This window comes from Pongo abelii, chromosome 1 (genome assembly GCF_028885655.2).
Source record: "Pongo abelii isolate AG06213 chromosome 1, NHGRI_mPonAbe1-v2.0_pri, whole genome shotgun sequence".
NCBI classification, from domain to species: Eukaryota; Metazoa; Chordata; class Mammalia; order Primates; family Hominidae; genus Pongo; species Pongo abelii.
In genome coordinates, this window is record NC_071985.2 from 125,238,118 (window position 1) to 125,257,225 (window position 19,108).

Genomic DNA, 19,108 nt, shown 5'->3' on the forward strand with positions numbered 1-19,108 from the left:
GCAGTTACCTTCCATCTCACCACAGAGCTGTGGAGTAGAGTCACTTTGTGGTTGCCCTGCCTGTCTGAGAACACTGGGCTCTCAGAGCGAGTCAGGCATTTATTATTTTTTACACACACTAACACAGCTGTTGAAGAAGAACAAGCCTGCTGCTTTGGAAAAGATGGGCACCTTCCTGCTTGCAGCATCCAACCCTCAGGTTCACTTGATCCTGGGCGCCACATTAGGCTACTGGACAACACTGTGCATAATGACTTTTTATTGATTTTTAAAGTCACCATGGGCTGGGCGTGGTGGCTCACGTCTGTAATCCCAGCACTTTGGGATGCTGAGGCGGGCAGATCACTGGAGGTCAGGAGTTCGACACCAGCCTGACCAACATGGTGAAACCCCGTCTCTACTAAAAATACAAGAATTAGCTGGGCATGGTGGCACATGCCTGTAATCCCAGCTACTTGGGAGGCTGAGGCAGGAGAATCGCTTGAACCTGGGAGGTGGAGGTTGTAATGAGCTGAGATCGCCCCATTGCACTCCAGCCTGGGTGACAAAAGCAAATCTCAGTCTCAGAAAAAAAAAAAAATAGTCACCATGTGAGTGTCTAATGTTCAAGAGTCTTCCTCATTCTTGCCTCTGCGTCCCTACAAGGCTTACCACAGAGTTGGCACAGCACTGTGCTCACATGTAGCACCTGAACGATGAATGTATGTTGGTGTGGGGTGGAAGGGAAGAGAGCTGAGTTTGAGCCTCATTCATTTATCTCCTAAATTCCTGACCTCAAATGTGCTTCACCTCTGTAAGCCTTGGTTTCCTTATCTGTAAGATGAAAAAATGATATCTTCTATTATAGGGATATTGCAAAGATCAAATAAAACGATGCGAAGAGCCTGCCATGATGATGATGTTGGAATAAGTTTACCTCTTTTTCATATATAATCCAGTGACTAAATAGATGATAGCTATTTATGCATGCTATTTCTTCCTTTGGGTATTAATTAGTGAAGTGACATGGGGTCTGCTTATTGGGCCACAGTTTGATGTTTATGTATCTAAATTTTTGACAGGTTTGAGGAATTGGTCAGAGTGATTTTTTTTTTTTTTTTTTTTGGTAAAAAGACACAGGATATTTGGCTTGAATTGCATCATTTGCATCCTTGGAATGACAGCCCATTCTTTCCGTTAACATCTTAGGCCTATGAGAATGTGTAGAGACTATGTCTCAGCAGTGTCTACTTTATGGCAGGGTCTCTCCTCTGCATGCAAGTAAACACTGTCCTTGTGAGCTGGTAATCTGAGTATAACTTGCTTGTGCAAAGTATGCATGGGTGCAGTAGTTGTTGATTCTGAGAAATAAATTCACTGCACACAGAGGGCAGTGAACAAACATTTGTTCCTGATAGATGATAAACAGATAGTGAGAGAGAACTGGTAAGCCTTGTCAGTCACTGCTTGTTTTTATCCCGAAGTCTCTTTCTCTGTTGTGTGGTATTGTTTGTGTTTACCAACACTCCCATTAATGAGTACTGAGGGCTGTTTTCATTTCACTGAAAGCAAACTGATCCTGTAGCTGGGCTGTGGTCCAATATTAGAACACTGCAAGTTCCTATTACCCTCCTGGTTCTAAAGGAGGGTTGGGCTTGAGGTGGGTTTATTTTGGACCTATCACAGTGAGTTGGTGTGGCATGTGGGGCAAGGAGTCAAATCTGTATTTTGATTTTATAATAGCTCTATCAGCTACTAGTTGTTTGCTTTGAGCATATTAAATTCTCTGAGACTCAGTTTCCTCATCTATAAAATGAGTATATTAGCACTCCTTTGCAGGGTTATTGGAAGAATAAATAAAGTAACATGTGTGAAATGTCCAAGCATACTGATGGCACAAAGTGAGTTTATTACTGAAATAATTTTAAATTTAGTTTAATTTATAAAGCGGTTACAACATGAGAGTTTTTATGTGTAAGAGTCTAGCCCACTTCCCTACATGGCATCCATTTTCCTCTTTATTAAAGTCATGGCAGTTTGAAAAGAAAGACTAGTCAGCAGGAAAATCTTAAGTACATTGTAGAAAAAATCCAGGCTTATGCTGGACTGAAGAAACCCCCTGGGAGGCTTTGGTCGTGATCTCTATTCATATTTTCAAACACACTCTTCAGTAAGTAATGCACACTCTTGTAGCTGGAAACTAGACACCTGCTGAGGGAAAGAAAAGATCCCCAGTGAACTACTGTCTTCTCTTAAAAGGAAATGTGTTTGTAGTGTCCTTTTTGACTGTCAGTTTCTGGATGAAGTTTTAGATGAAAATCCATATCCTAGAGGAACACTATTTTCTGTACTAGTGTTAAAGTTGGAGCTAGGAATAGGTAGTGCTTTGCCTTCTTGATGAAAAAGAAGTAAAAGACTTCCTTTGCCTTCACATTTATTAACAAACTTGAAGTTTACTGTGCTGCTTTACAAAATAATAGAATTCTAATTTGAAGTCAGACACAAGAGAAAATTCTTTCTTTCACTAAAACAAAGGATTAATGCTGACCACTGTTGAGACATCGAACGGTCTCAGTGTCACTGAACAGTCAGGAAAGTGAGCCACAGTGAATGGAAGATCCATATTCTGCCTCAGCATACTCAAGAGGGAATCCTGAGCAATGTTGGGGGCCTCAGGCACTCTCTAGAAGTTAGTCACCTCCTTAGGGCCAAGGGAAGAGACCAGGGATTGTCACGTACCTCCTCAGTGAAGGATGGACTTTCAATTCTTTATACTTCTACTCCCCATTTGTTTTAGTCCATTTTGTGTTGCTATAACAGAATACCTGAGACTGAGTGATTTATAAAGAAAAGAATTTTATTTAGCTTATGGTTCTCCAGGCTGGGAAGTTCAAGGGCATGATGCTGGTTTCTGGAAAAGGTATTCCTGCTTCATTGTGTCATGGCAGAGAAGGTCAAAGGGGAAGCAGACACTTGGAAAGAAAGAAAACCCAAGGGGCATCCTGCCTTTATACCAACCCATTATCAAGGGAACTAATCCATTCCCATGAGAATTAATCCAGTCTCACCAGAAGGAGAACTCACTCACTACCACTAGAATGCACTAGTAGCCATTCATGAGGGATCTACCCTCATGACCCAAACACCTCCCTGTAGGCCCCACTTCCCAATACTACCACGGTGGGGATCAAATTTCAATACAAGTTTCTGTGGGGACAAACTCCAGCTCTATTTATACCATAGTGCCACTGCATTTCAGAGTTTGAAGGAATCCATAGTAAGTGTACTGTTCACCATCCAAGACTTCCCATGTTTCCTTGATGGACACACATGATTCACTGCTTTGTCAAATACTCTGTAAAAACCCACATTTATGATCAGAATTTCCATTTACAGGTTTAATGGCTCATTGACAGATGCAAATCCTTCCCAGCACTTCATCAAGGTTATCTACCACCACTTGATTATAGTAGAGTAATACCAATAATAGCTGTAATTTATAGAGGTTATGTTACTGCAGATGTTGTGCTTAGTAGTTTACAAGCATTTCATTTAATTCTATAACAACAACCCCAATGAGGTGTAATAATATTTTTTTAGAGAAGTGAAATCTTAGGTCAGAGAAGTTATATAATTTTTTCAACAAGACACACTTAGTAAGTGGCAGAGCCAGGATTCAAACCACTACGTAAGAGAGAGCTACTGAGCTGGAATAGACCTTAGAGTTTTCAGTTTCACAACCAGGGCCGTTAGGAGTTCTCTAAGTACTCTGGACAGGAAACTTTGGTTTCACTCTACGATTTCACATGTTTTACTACAGTCTCAAGTTTAGCAACATCCTTAAGGCATGGGCTGTGTTAAACTTGTTTTCTATCTTACATGGTACCTATGATGTTGCAGGATTCAAACAGTCAATAAATGTTTGGTTACTGATTAATGAATCCCTAAAACCAAGGTCTCTCTTCCTACCATACTCCTTCAGAGTGGTATTCTTACACTGTTTCTCTCTCTCCTGGGGGTTCTTCACTCAACATCTAGCTGCAACGACTAGTATATTCATGTCAAAACATAAAATAATACACTGATATAGTGTGTAGGAGGACGGCACTTTACAAATGCAGACTAAATCAAGATGGCTGACCCCTGAAAATGAGTCCATGCAGTGTGCTGCTGATGACAGTCACACTTACAGTCTCTTTACTCTGTGGAGGTTATGTTTCCTTCTCATTTTTACATTTTTGGTTAACAGTGTTAGGGCTGCCGAAGTATTAACTCATCCTGTGTTCCTCCGCGCCTTTTGGTATTCTAGGAAAATTCAGCCTTACTTTTTCAAGGGCAGTGTGACATGTGGTGAAATTGTTAATCATACTATTTTTAAAAAATCTTTTTACAGGAATAAACAACCTTATTGTCTTCAAAGTTACAGTCTCAATTTTAGTCTTTCTAGCATAAGAAGAGAAACCTTAACTTTGCTGAAAAATAGCACATAGCATGAACTTGCTAAGAATAGCCAAATAACCCCGTGGAAAGTCCCCTGAGGAGTTATAAAAAAAAAAAAAAAAAAAGAAAGAAAAAAGGGAATTGAGGAACTGAGTGCTTGTTTCAGACATACAAACCCCTAAGGGTATTAACAGTCACCAAGCTGATAATAGTCAAGTATCCAGTAGGTCTGATGGTGACTCTATGAATTGTGACTGCCCAGTAATCACTCCTGGATAACTGGTTTCTGCCCAAGTAGAGAACCCCATTTAGTTTTTGGTCTGTTTAGGGGTCACCATAATTCAAGACCCTTCCAGTAGGCAGGTATTTTAGCATTACAGGGTAATTTCCAGGATTTAGGATGATCCTAAAATTGATGAAGAATTGCTGCTAAGGTTGGGATGAATTTAATGAATACAACTTATCATAGGTTGCTTTATTTTCCTATTTGGAACCTGTAAGACTAAATGGCATTGATTTTGGACAAAATCTTAACTTAAAATTCACATTTACAGATGGTGATTAGTATTTGAAATGACCACAGTAAAAGACATAATAGGTATTAAATCCCATAATTTTGTAGCCTTCTTTTTTTTCCGGGAAGGAGCCATGATTATCATAGCTTTCATTTTATTATGTCATTTGTTTGTAACTTGATTTCTTAAATTTGTTAATCCATTCCTCACCATTTTCAATGAAACTGTGAGGATGGGTACCATCATTTATAGTTTTATTATCTCACTGCGTGCCCATACTCTGACAGAAACTGGGTTAAACATTTTAATTCATTGTGTTATTTAATTCTCACGGATAGTGATGTGGGTCCAATTCTTATCTTCATTTTACATGCACAAACTGAGGCTGAGGCTGCATTTTTCAACACTAAATATTTGTGTGTGCAACAATAACAGACATATACTGCTAGCTGATTCTAATTCTATAAGAATTTAGGCACATTAGCTTAGGTTGCAAATATTACATTTGGTTTCATTATCTTTAAAAATCTGTCGTTGTCCAAAATGTTCTTACTTCTTTATCCCAAGACTTTAAAAATTAACAGGTGTTAACATATTTTTCTAGTTCTATTCACTTTTAAAAACATAACTGAACATAAACAGGAATTCTTGAAGAAAGAGGATAAACCTATCAGTAGGAATAAAGCAGTCATACATTTTTCTTTATACCTACTTGCTTTCTCCCTGTCTAGAAATATTTTATCAAGACAAGTATGCAATGAGGAAGTTGGTTTTAAAAAATGGTAATTGGGAACCTGGTAAAATATATTTCAGTGCAATGCTAATCATGTGTGTCAAGATAAAGGAAATTAAGGTAGCTTAAGTTTTCAGTTCTCTTCAGAAAAATCAATTATAAAGCAGTTATGCTGCTGACACTAAACAATAAATCCCTGGATTTAGTTAATAAAAAAAGCTTCCACTTTTTGAAGGTTTTTTTTTTTTTTTTTTAATCCAGCAGAAGAAGCTCATAACATTGATTTTTGAGAAAAAAAAAAGGACTCTTTAAGTCAGGTATTTTAAAATCCAGACATATTCTTGGTCTTAGCCTGTTGGGAACAGAAATCACTGACCATCTAGGGAACATGTCTTTATAAAGCTTCCCACAGTCTGCAGTGCTCTTGGCATTAGTTACCTTGAAGTCTAACTAGGAGTGGCAAACTGGAGGCCAGCTTGCATCTCACTTGGGGTTCTGAATATCCTGAGTCAATTCACGGCTGGATTAAATCTCTCCGAAAATGTATAATTGCTAAATATGTAGTCCTCAATCCTGGCTGCATGTTATCCTCACCTAGGGAGTTCTGTAAAATACAGATGTCTGGAGCCCACCCCCAGAGAATCACACTTAAGAAGGTTGGAGTGGGGCCAGCGATTACTATTTCATTTCAATCTCAATTAACCTTTATATAGTCACTGAGATGTCCCCTGTCTTGTCACTTTCTAGTTTTGGATGATTAGGATCTTGCTGTCATTCTTTCCCTTTTGTTCTCATAAAACCAATGACACAAAGGTTAGCCAATGAGAAAGAAAGTTTTTCAACAAGTACAGTTCTGCTCATCTCTTTTCAAATGAGCAGTTAATAATTCATAACAATTAACTGAGTTATGAGTTTCTCTTTCAATACGTTTCCAAACATGAATAGATTAAATGGTAATTGCCATCAAATTTTATGTTCTGTTTCATGTGCCCAATAGAAGTTTAGCTTTTGGAGCTCACTTTGTATTTCCTTTTGACATATTCATAACCAAATGCAATATACTATATTAAAATATTTATTATTAACCTATCAAATATTAACCACTTTTAAATTGTAGGGATGAAAGAAAACAAATAGGCTACTTGTTTAAGTTTTCATGATTTTTCTTATTTTAATATGATTTGGATTCGTAGAATACATAAAAATTGATGGCGTGAGATACTATATGAGTTCCTGCCCCTTATATAAAATGTTCCAAGGTGTATGTATGCCCTTGATTTCCCAGCCACCATTATTCTATAAATACAAAGTGATAAAAAGCAACAACAAAACTCCTTGGGCTTGAGTCAGTTTATCCTAGGTTAAAACCTTCATTTATTATCTAGTCCTCTGCTTCTCAAACTTCACTGCGCATATGAATCACCTGGAGATCTTATTAAAATGCAGATCAGTAAGTCTGCAGGTGGGTCTATGATTCTGCATTTCCAACAAATTCCCAAGTGATGCTGATCATACCCATTGAGGGATCACACTTTTAAGTTGCAAGGAACTATATAACTTTGTGCAGATTACTTAAGCCTCTCTGGGCCTCAGTCCATTCATCTTCTGTTAAATGGGGATAACTGCCAATGGGGTTTATAATTGGCAAGACTATAAACGGCTTGGCATAGTGCCTGGCACATGACAAGCATATAATTAATAGTGTCCATTGTCATTACTACTGCATATTAATAAGGAGAGCTAATTTATGTCTTAAATGAGTGGCTAAACCAGAACATTGTTAAGGTTTCTGCTCAGATACAAAATTCTATGGTTATAAGTCAGAGACAACTATGATCAGAAAAGCAAGCTAGAAAAGTGGTATTGGAAGTCAGTTGTCTCAGATTTTGACAAGAGGAAGGTACTGTTAGACTGGAGACCCCTCTTGAACCGTGGCCCTTGGATGGCAGGAATCCCATTTATCTTTTGGTGCCAAAACTTAGTACAATGTCTGGCACATACTAGGACTTCAATATTTGTTAAATAAATGATTTGTGAATTAATGAATGCAAATATAAGTGAACGTGTGATTGAATAAAAAGGTGAATGCTTTGGGCAACGTGATAGCCAGGCCAGTTTGCCAGGAAGGATAACTTAAAAGGTTTAGCAAGGCTCTGTTAAGAAGCTCCTTCTGTCACCTTGTCTAAATTAAATTCAGTAACCAAAGATGAAACAAAGGCATAGTTTTCTGCAGAGTACAGTATGATCTCATCTCATTTGTTGTATTTAAAAGGACGTATTGAACATAGTTGATTGAACGATGTTTTATTAGATGTTTCTATCAAGTGAAGCACAAACTCCTCCATGTCAAGACCCTGGACAGTCTTTATTAAAATTGTTACTTCAGAAATTTCGAGGCTTGATTTAACTATACGGAATTCATACATCATGTCTATATGTAGTTTAGCATCCTTGTTGCAAAATCAGCAACTTTAATTTTTCATTCAATTAGAAAGAACAAGGATGTAATATTTCAGGAAAGACTTAATAGTATGCCCAAATAACTTCCATCTGGTGAGCCAGCAACACCATAGAGAACTCAGTGATGGTGGCCTCTGACATTATATCACTAATAAATTGTCAAGTTATCCTGATAACAAGCTCTTCTGTAAACTCCCTAACTTTGTCTTTTTGCATTCAACATCTGTGGGAACATACTAGTTGTCCATATTATTGATTTTCATGATAAGGAGTACGGGTTAACACATAGGCTAAGTCCATTGGGTCAAAAATACTAATTAAAAAGAGGCATAAATGAATGTCTTAAAAATAAAATCAATATTTCATCATTTTTATAGTGTTTTATCTCTGAGACATATGCCCATTTCCCCAAAAGAGTTGTAGTTTAGAAAAAAATATCTGTAATATGTAATGTTAATCCTACGCTTTTGCAGAATAAGGGAAAGAATATTGTTAAAAATATATCTTAGCAATTGTTTCTGTTTAAAAATGAACATCCAGCAATGTCTGGATGATCTTGACTGCTAACCAGTCAAAGATTAAGGCAGAGGCAGAGCAGATGAACTGTGTGTAAGCCTAAATTTCCATGTGCATACAGTATGTGCCTATATTGGAATTTACATCAAGACAATCAATCACACTGTATTTATGAAGGCCTTTTCTCCCCTCCCTGTAGCAACGGATAACTGAAGGTTGTAAACAGAAAACTTTATAAAGATGGGATGAAAAGCATATATGCATTTTAACAGTGACGGGTTATAACATTATTCCTGTGGGTAATCCAGAATCTCTTGGGTTCAATGGGCTCAATCACACTGAAAAGAGAGCTGGGCAGAAATGCAGGGGTTCATATTCACAGCACTGTCATGCACTGTGTTCAGAATAATTGTCTCTGATATTAAAAGGCAATGGTAAAAACCTACATTCTGAACATGTTCTGTATCTGTTTTTTCCTGTGAACATGGTATTATAACCTGATATTATTACTGTAATTGTCTCTAAATAGAGCTTTTTGCTGATATTCAAGGTGACGGGTTGTTCCTGCAGAACACAACTGAATGATTCCTTACACCAACATGAGCAATCCTGATCATATTATGGCCACCCTGACTTCTCTTTCATTAGTTGCTGATTGTACTAAATTGATGCTAAATTGGCTCGGCTGGCTCTTAAAGCCTTTAAACAGATGGCACTGATTATGTCTGTGATCTTGTCCTGGAAATCATATGGTCAAAGCCCTCATGTTTCTGGGAACCCTAACATTTTTCTTAAGAACAGTTAGGGCCTTGTAAATAAGAACCAGTTAGTTCAACTCCCTGTGATACCCATGTCAAGACAGAGGACACATTTTAATGAAATGTATGTTTTTCTTATGTTCTTTCCTGCCTTCTGCTTCACATTCTTTATTTAACAGGTCCTCTGTTTCTTCATCTTGAATTGCTGTTTGAGTTTGGAATAAATCAAACTATGATCTGCAAGCCAAATCCAGCCTGCTTCCTGTTTACAATGGCCTATGAACTAAGAATCATTTTTACCTTTTTTAAATGATTGAAACAAAATCAAAAGAAGAATACTTCTTGACACATGAAAATTACATGAAATTCAAATTTCAGCATCCATAAAAAAAGTTTTACCGGAACACAGCTACACTCTTTCATTTAAGCGTTGTCTATGGCAGTACAATAGCAGGGTTGAGTAGCTGTGACAGAGACTGTATGGCCTACAGAGCCTAAAATTGTTGCCATCTGGCCCATTACAGAAAGAATGTGCTGACCCCTGGAATAAATTATCAAAGCTTCTGTCTCCATCTGCAAAGTAAAAGTGACAAAATCCTATAAAATGCCATTGGATTAAAAATAAATATTCACTAGTAACTGGTGTGCCACTTAACAGGTATTTGAGTTGGTGGAATTATCCTCTTTAAATCTCAGTTTTGTCATCTATAAAATAAGGAAAATAATCTTCTCCTGTGGAATGAGATAATGCATACATGTTCCCGACACATACAAAGGGCTCAATAAGTAACACTTTTTATTATTTTTAAATAATAATAATTCTTTACTAGAAATAAGTCCATATGTAAACTGATAGGACCATTTGTAAGATTTCAGGATCACAGAATTTAAGACCAAGAAGGAACCTTGGAATATCCAAGCCCTCTCTAGGATTTCACAGAAGGAAATTCAAAGGTTGATGACTTGAGCAAACATTCTTTGGAGAGGTGGTGGAGTTACACCTAGAACAAGACCCCGACTTCAAATCTAGGGCTTCTTTTCACCTCACTGTGTTGACTCCTACAAATTAGTTTTCAAGAACCCTCCCATCATAGTCTACCTGTGACTCCTCTTCCCCAGAATTCTGTTCCACTGGGGGCTGAGAACTTGCCCTTGCTTAACTGAAATATTTATTCTGCAAGTTTCAAGTAGGATGGCCCTTTTGCAATTGGGCTGATTTTCACATTTAGACATTATCTTTATATATGTAGCTTTAGAAAATTTTGAGATTTTCTTCCCATATACACACTCACACATACACTCATTAGTGTGTAAGGAATGGCCCAAGGTGAAACTCCATTTATGTACTTAGGTAAGAAAAGAGCTTCACATATTGTATTACCACTTGGCCTTCTTATCATCTTATTATCAGGTAGGATCAGGCCGTTGCTTTGATTCTCAGCTACTAGCAGATAAAACTGTGCCTGCATTTTTACATGAGCACCAGCATTTCATACAGCTTTCACTATTAAGCTTCAATGGTTCTGTGGTGTGAAATTGTGGAGTTTGGGCATACATGTCCTTCTCAATATTCTCTTTAAATAAAGGGGGAAATTAACATGGATTGTCAAGTAAATATGAAAAGTTGCCATCCAGGTCAAAGTGGAGGCCCCTCTCTGAGCTGAGCACACGATGGCTAAATAGTAGGCAAGCCTCAGAATGCCAGTGGGTGCCTGGAATTGCTGTCTGGTATGTCCACTGTCTGCATTTGCCCTAGGCTAAGCTTCAGCAATTCAGGAGCTGTGGGTTTTGAATGTATTTAGGATATGATGCTACTGTGGATTACATTCAGAACAACTCACTGCTTTCAAGCCAGCTCCATCAGTGTATCCCTTTTGTGGTTGCTCTGAATGGAGCCCTTAGTGTGTGAAGTCCTTTCCACAGCATAAGCCCTGACTCTCCATGCTCAGAGGTAGCATCAGGTCCCTGATGTTTTAGAGGTCTGTGGGCTTTTTACATTAAGAATCAAGGGAAAATAAGAGCTGCATCTGCAATGCAATGGCTATTAGCAAGACTGAGTGGTGTGGCATCTTCCTGCTGAATCAAGAGATACTTCACAACTGGGGGCAACCCTGGGGTTTGCTCATCTAGCAGACAAAATGATCCTTTTTGCCCCCAGGAGTACTACCAACTTATTTGTAATGCCTACAAATTGCCACTTTCTATCTTCTGTCTTCCTAATATTTTCCTTTTTAAATTGCCTCTGGGAGGCTCCTACTAGTTCTGTTTAAAGAGCACTTCCTTCCCACCCTTAGGAGTTGTACCATGGTAACATCAAGTGCCTTTCTCTGAGTATTTATTTTTCATCACCCTTATGTATGTAGCAAGGGAAATGATGCTGTGTTCAAGGTGCTATTGGAAACTAATGAAACTAAGGAAATTAAAAACTTGGATTCAGTGATGCCATTCATTTTATTGATGAGACCAACTTGTAGTGATAGAGATTGATAGAGATGTGAGGGCCAAATGAGGGAAATCGTATGTTTAGCAACTACAGATGCTCTGCAGCATCACAGACACATCCTTGTTTAAGTGACGTGCTGCCTGTCAATGAATTCAAAGTGTGAGGTCAACTGGTGAAATGTGAACTGGACATTTTAATGTAACACGACAAACAGGAAGAGACAGCAACTAGAAACATTGAAAAATTACAAGTTAGGTGCAAGGTATTTGTCCAGGGAGGTATAATCTTCATCTCACAGAGGCAGTTGGAAGCATCATCTTAATACCTTCATGATCACAATTCGTCAGGACTGTAGTAGTTAATCCCCTATCCCCTCCAAAAAGAAAAAAAGAAAACCTCCTGAACTATAGTAATAGAAGAGTGTGATAGGAACCAATTAATCCCTAGGATAAAAGGAGTTATTTAAGTCTCTAGTTTCTGACTTTTGGAAACCAGAAGTGAGGACTGAGAACACGGCTAGTGGGAAGTATGAGAGTCTGAGATCTGTGGGTAAAGAAAGATTAGAGTGTAGAGGACAGCCAAGTGATCAAACCGTGGTTCTTACTATAAACTGAGGTGGGCAACTTCACCATGCCTACCCTCTGCTGCATGAGTGTGGTCTGACGTTAAAACTGGAAAGTTGAAGAGGCCCTAAGGAGTTTTCACTCAACTTCTCATTTAAGCCAAAACTCTTCAGAAAGCATCGCTGATAGGAGCCTGTTCAGCTTCTATTGGAACTTCTCCAGAGTCTGGGGAAGTTGTCATTACTCAATGCACCTACTATATTCTCAGACACCTAGAAAGCGTAACTTGGAAAATGCTAAATTGAAACCCACCTCCATTATTCATGGTCCCTGTTCTATCTTCCTGAATCACGTCTACTTGTTAGCCCTCCAAACACTGGTTGACATCTGTAACATATGTTATCAAGCTGCTTCAACACTGTTTCATATGAAAAAACTTTCATCAAAGAAGGGACTCTCTTACATCACTGTCTGCAATGCTAGAATGCTCTTTCCAAGAACTGGCCCCTTGATGTGGGCTGCTCAGGACATGTTTTAGTGGGACTGTAACCTCCTTTGATCTTAGTTCAGCCTGAAATTGTTAGTTCCTTTGCCACTTATATAATATACTGTCTAAAATTGAGCTTTAATGTAAGCTAACATCTTTCCATTTTTGTCATTTGAACTATGTCAGCACAGCCCTATACTATCTGCATTTTTGCAAATTATTTAGCCTAAATTTGCAACACAGTGTAGGGACTGAAATAATGTTCATCAAAACCTCAGAAGAAAGAGCCTTTGATAGTCAAGTTGGTTAATGTAGAAGTCTTTCATTTTTTTTTAGGTAGTCTATTGGGAACAATTTATGCTTTTATTTTTAATAAAAGTGATTGTATGTGTATGTGCATATGTGCACACCCATTTTTAAAAAGGTCTAACATCCTGCCTTTTTCCCCCAGGAATATTTTGAATCTTTCTTAATGTTTGGAACAATACCTCTTAGATTTTTAATAGTGTTTGCTCCCTTATGTGACAATGCCTTCTCCATGGTATGGTACCAATAAGTGGTAGCTCCTCAGACTGCTTCTTCCACTCTTTTGGGTAAAGAAATTCTCATTAATGCAAGTAAACAATTTTACCAGAACAAACCTTTTAGCAGAACTCCTGATATTTGAATTCCCCCATTTTGGAAGATAGAATATTTAAATTTTCCAATTTTCCTCTGAACAATGTGTCCTCTAAATGGTCTAGTGGTCTACAATATGCTCTCACGATACTTTTCTTATACAGTCTTTGGTCTTGACTGAAACATATTTCACTATCTCTACCTTGTAATGCACAATGCACATCTATACCTGCTTGACATACATTACTCCTCTCGAATCCTTTTAAGTATTTCTTTTGAATATGTTTTACCATTGCATATCTTTTTCCCCAGCATGAGTTGCATTCTGTCTTTATAACACCTGCATATTTATCTCTGACATGAAACATTGACATTCTTGATTATTATTATGATAAGCACAATATAATGTGTTCTCAAAGATGTCTACATCCTAATCCCCAGAACCTCTTACCTCACTTGGCAAAAGAGACTTTATAGATGTGATTAAATTAGAGATCTTGAAAAGGAGAGATTATCCTGGATTACATGTGTGGGCCCAATCTATTCACGTGGTTCCTTAAAAATGGAAAGCCTTTCCCACTTGTGCTTAGAGAAGGATGTGATCTGTCTCCCCCTTGCTATGTGTACTTTGCTTTTTATTTCCCACAGCTCTAGTATCTTCCAAAATCATAACATTTAACTGATATCACCAAATCTTCTGACTTTCACTTAAATAAGCAGACTGTGAATTCTTCTGAAAGTACCATTAGTATTCACACAAGTTAACAATTGGTGGCTTTAATAAACCCTGCAGCATATTCCCATGTGTCTTACATACATCCTCCAGGAAGACAAACATATCTCCTCACCAGTCACATTAGTTCTACAAGTGGCTATTTCTACTCTCCCAAACTGAAAAGTCATAGATCTCCTTTATGTCCAGTTACTTTGGCGCTGACAACAACTATTTAGTTACTTCCCAATACATGTTAACCCTTCATGTTTTCTATAAAGCATAGAATGCTGCTTCCTATGTAGAAGGCTCAATTTTATTCTCTGGAACCCAGCTATTGACTCTTCTCTGGTTTCAAAAGGATCATTTAAAACTTTTTTTCTCTTTCTTTCCAATGTCTCATTTTTCTATTGGGCAACCTCAACACTAATTTTGACTCTGCCAGGCCTCCTTGAAATCTTATTATTTCTGTTTTCTTTCCTAGCTTATTTGTTCTATGCTGTCTAAAGACCATTCGTTCTAGTGGTTTAGAAGTGTTTCACCTTTTAATTCAGAAAGACTTGGCTACATTTACACAGTTCATAATTGGTGGCCTCTCAAGCAGAAAGTTTGCTGATGAGCCTGGAGTTTTTAAAATGTCCCCAGCTCAAACCCCATAATTGCTTTGGGGTCAGTTTTGCTTCACTCTCTTGAATCAGTCTTGTCTCTAACCAGGAGGCTTTTTAGAAGCTACCAGGTCAACAGTTTGATTCCTCAATGGTGGCCAAACAAGTTCTGCAGTAACATTGCACGAAAGCTTTTGAACATGGATTCTTGCTTAGTTCTGTGGCATATCAACATGTGCTTGGAAGTAGTAATAATAATTGAGCACTTACTATGTACTATGAGGTCCACATTCATTATTTTATTTGAACCTTCACAATTACTATATGTGTTAGGTCATATTATTACCCCATTTTAGATGAAACACCAGGCTTAGACAGTCCAAGTAATTTCCTCTTAGTCTTGCAGGTCATAAGAAGTGGAGATGGGATTCAGACCCCGGTCTCTATGAATCCAGAGTCTACTCAAAGAGCATACTCACTGTTTCGATTCACAGAATATAGGCAACAGTGTCAATTACTGAATCCCTTTTTTAAATCTTCTGTTCCCAAACACAAGTCCTTTTGGACCACAATTCCACATGGCTCCTTTTGACAATCCTGTGGGAGGACTGGAACCTTCGACCTGGATCCCTTGGACTCTTCCTGATACCTCCTACTGCCTCCCTGGCAGTGCCTACCTAAATGCCTGCTTACTCTCAGCTCATCACTGCAACTCCACTGTCAGCCCTACTCTCCCACTGGTTTTCTGCTTGGCATTGATTTCATGTTGCCACGTTAATAGCTCCTCCACTAATACTGTGGCCAAATCCAAGGATGGGTTCAACTCAGGGCAAGTGGAAGTCGGGGCGAGCAGTGGGAGAGGGGAAAGGGAGACAAGGATGCACCAAGGGGCATTTTTGAGTGCATTCATGTGTGTGAGGACAGGAGCAAAATGAAAAAGAATATTTATCAACCTTCCAGCACCAACTAATCAGAATGTACATTAACTGTAATCCTGGAGCAGGTGCTAGTGGCATGCTACTGTGACACGTGTTACCCCGTTATTGCTGATCCTTGGTGACAGCCCAAGAGATCCCAGGGGAAGGCACTTCAGGATCTTGGTGAAGTAGCCATTTACTAACTGACAGAAGAATTTCTATATTTTAACATAGAATACCAGCCCTATGTGGGTGAGTCTAAGAGAAGGAAGAAAGATTTCAGACTGAGAAAAATCTCCTGTGTTCTCAAAGGTGTGTTTGGACGATGTTAAATTTATATATCAAATCTAATTTCAACACATTCCATTCCTTTCTTTACTTAGTAGCTAGAATAATCTTTTTAAAAACAAATCTGTTCCTTTCATTTCTCTGCTTAAAACCATATGATGTATCCCATATCTTCTCCATATGATGATTCCTATTTTCCTGCCTGACAACATAAAATGTCTTAGCTTGGGATTCATGAAACCACATGATCTAGTCCCTGGATGCTGTTTAACATCTTCCCTTACTCCCAACACATGTGCATGCTCACACACACACACACACACACACACACACATTCTGGAACACAGTGTGTTAGCTCAATCACCTTTACCCAAGATTCCTATCCTGGAAAGCTCCACTGATCCTTTAGTGCTTAACTACATGTCACTTTTCTGGGAAGACTTACTCCCCATGTTGGACTTCACTAACAAATAACATGTACCTTCCTCTTATTGAGCTCTGATTACCTTCTATCGTAATTGTTGGGACTCTCACTTGGATGTGGACTCCATGTCCACATGTCCACAGTAGCTCTCTCTTTTCATCCTTCTGTGCCCTACCATTAGCCCAGTGCCTAAGTCATGGTAGGTACTCAATACATACTCAAAAGAATAAATGCATGTCCTCTCATCATCTCAGTGATCCACCTAAGAAGTATGTGAGGTTCTGGAACTGAGGCACAGAGGGTTTTATGATTTGTATGTGGCAGGGTGAGGCTTAAATTCAGTCTTTTGATTCCAGAAGGGAAAAGTTGGTGGCAACACCATATTTTTTATAATACTCCAATAATGAATATAGAAAAATTGGGTTAGGTCCTTTTTGAGATGCTTTTTCCCAAAGCAGGATTGATTTATTTTCCTCTCCCAAGTCTTACCCTGAGTACACTCCAGCAACCAATTCTTTAGGTCCTGCTTCCTCAGGAGCTTTATATGAGATCTTCTCTTTGAGAAGTGTGTCTTAATTACAAAGTCTCCTTATTCTTTATGCTTGAGTCTTGGTGCTGGTTTTGATTTTTCCTCTGCCTATTCTCCTTCTCTTCTCCTGACTGTTGGCCTGCTCTAGGCCTTGAGGTCTAGCTGTGCCATGATTGATAGCTTCACTCTGAACCCTGACACTTCACATGGTTGCTGGGATCCACCAACTCTCCCAGGCACTAAGGACTAGCACTTTCTGGAAAACAACAGCATGCAAGACTTTTAAACCATGGCTTTATCTAGACCTTATATGCAGGTGTGAGGCCTGACTTCTGACTATTTGACTGTCTTTCAGTGTTCCTCTCCAGCAAGGCTGGAGACCTCAGTCCCCAGTTCTTGGATTCCATTCTAACCTTGGCCTGCTCAATGCCAAAATTTCAACTTATTGCCAGAGCTCATTGCTGCCCATGGCATTTCACTTTGGATTTCCATTACTTAGAAGTGTGGCTGCCAGATAACTATGTATTCCATAAGTAACAGATAGAACTTTCTATAATTTTGTATAGAAATTGGATCTACACAGTTATTATTATAGAATTCATCATACAGAATTTATTTTATAGATATAAAAGTTGCTATTACTACTGTATTATATAAATAATATATAGTTTTCTATAGAAATTGGCTTTAGATGTTAGCTGCATGCTGACATTTGTTTCAAGTGAAAAGTAAGCAAAAATAACTCTAGGGCTGTGCTGTCCAATATGGTAGACACATGTGGCTATTAAGCCTTACAATATGGCCACCCCTAACTGACATTTTCTGCAAGTATAAAATGCACATCTGACTTCAAAGACAATAAAAAAAATGAAAAATATAGCCTTAATAATTTTGATATTAGTTATATGTTGAAATAATAGTATCTTATCTAATTTGAGCTAAATATGTTATTAAAATTAATTTCTCTTATTTCTTTTTACTTTTTTAATGTGGAAAGCAAAAGCGTCTTAAATTACATATGTGGCTTGCTTGATTTTCTGTTGGACCACACTGCTACACAGGATATGTCTTGTGGTTCTTTAATACTAGCAAAATACCTGTCTATAGATAAAATGGAAAGTTAGTTCGGAATTCAAAAGCAGAAAAGGTTATAAAAGACAGAAGGAACCTTCTGCCTTGATTTTAAAATTCATGTTCCTTGTACACACTGACATGCCACCTGCCTTGACAAGCTTTGAAGACCTGGTAATCTCAAGAGAAATGAGGCTGAACCAAATGGCATTTGTCCACAGCTCCCCGCATAGTGCCTAACCTCAGAGGCTTGAAATCAATATTGATTTTTGCCATTTATTTTACCCCACGTTTAAATATTCCTTCGATTTATTCCCTTTAGGTTTTTGGTTAAGATTCAGTGATGGGTGTGATAGCAAGGGTAGTAATAAGTTATGCAGATATCATTTAATTTATGAACTCTGGAGCTCCAGGGTAGCTTTCAGTTCAAGAAATGTATTAACCACATGCACATCACCCTTCATTCTGCGGTGAAGATTTCCACGCTGGGTCCCTATTGTGCCACTTAATTTATGGTCTGGCCAGGTATATGGATCTCCATACAATATTTCAATATAAGTTGCTCCAGCTAACTGAGGGGATGAAGATGGGCTTCAAAAAAGCCAGCTGGACAGCTGATGGATTGCTCTTCCATACATCGGCTGCAGCATTAAGTAGCTTTTAAAACTTGTCAGCGGTTTGGATATTTTTCTGCTCTGAGAAGCTGCACGCACCAGCCTAGCCAAGCAGAAATCAGCCATGCTGCAGCAGGCAGAGGGCAGCTCCCAGAGTTACTTACGTTGACAGCCGTAGTGCCAGGAATTTCCCGGCAGACACTCATCACACTTAGGCCCTGTTGTTCCAGTCTTACACTCACAAAATCCTGAGCCATTACAACGATCATGGATTGAGCCCAAAGGGTTACAATAACACTCTGTAGAAACAAGACAACACACAGGCTGGAGACAAGTCTGCATGGCTTATAGGTTATCAACACAGGAGCGTCACGTACTTAAATGCATCACTTACTTGAAGAAAGATGTCCATTAATGAAATGCTTCTGCAAATATG

General features: G+C 38.5%; 1 protein-coding gene across 12 annotated transcripts in view; it reads right to left on the reverse strand.

Moving 5' to 3' along the window:
* The window catches only part of NTNG1 (netrin G1), a 365,210-nt gene that overhangs the window by 26,196 nt on the left and 319,906 nt on the right, over positions 1-19,108 (reverse strand). For 7 of the 12 annotated variants that reach the window (XM_063728296.1, XM_002810532.5, XM_024255595.3 and 4 more), the window contains one exon: positions 18,837-18,971. The exons of the other annotated variants lie outside the window; for them this stretch is intronic. In XM_063728296.1, the coding sequence (XP_063584366.1) occupies positions 18,837-18,971 (135 nt within the window). The remainder of the gene's footprint in view (positions 1-18,836; positions 18,972-19,108) is intronic. 12 annotated transcript variants of the gene reach the window in all.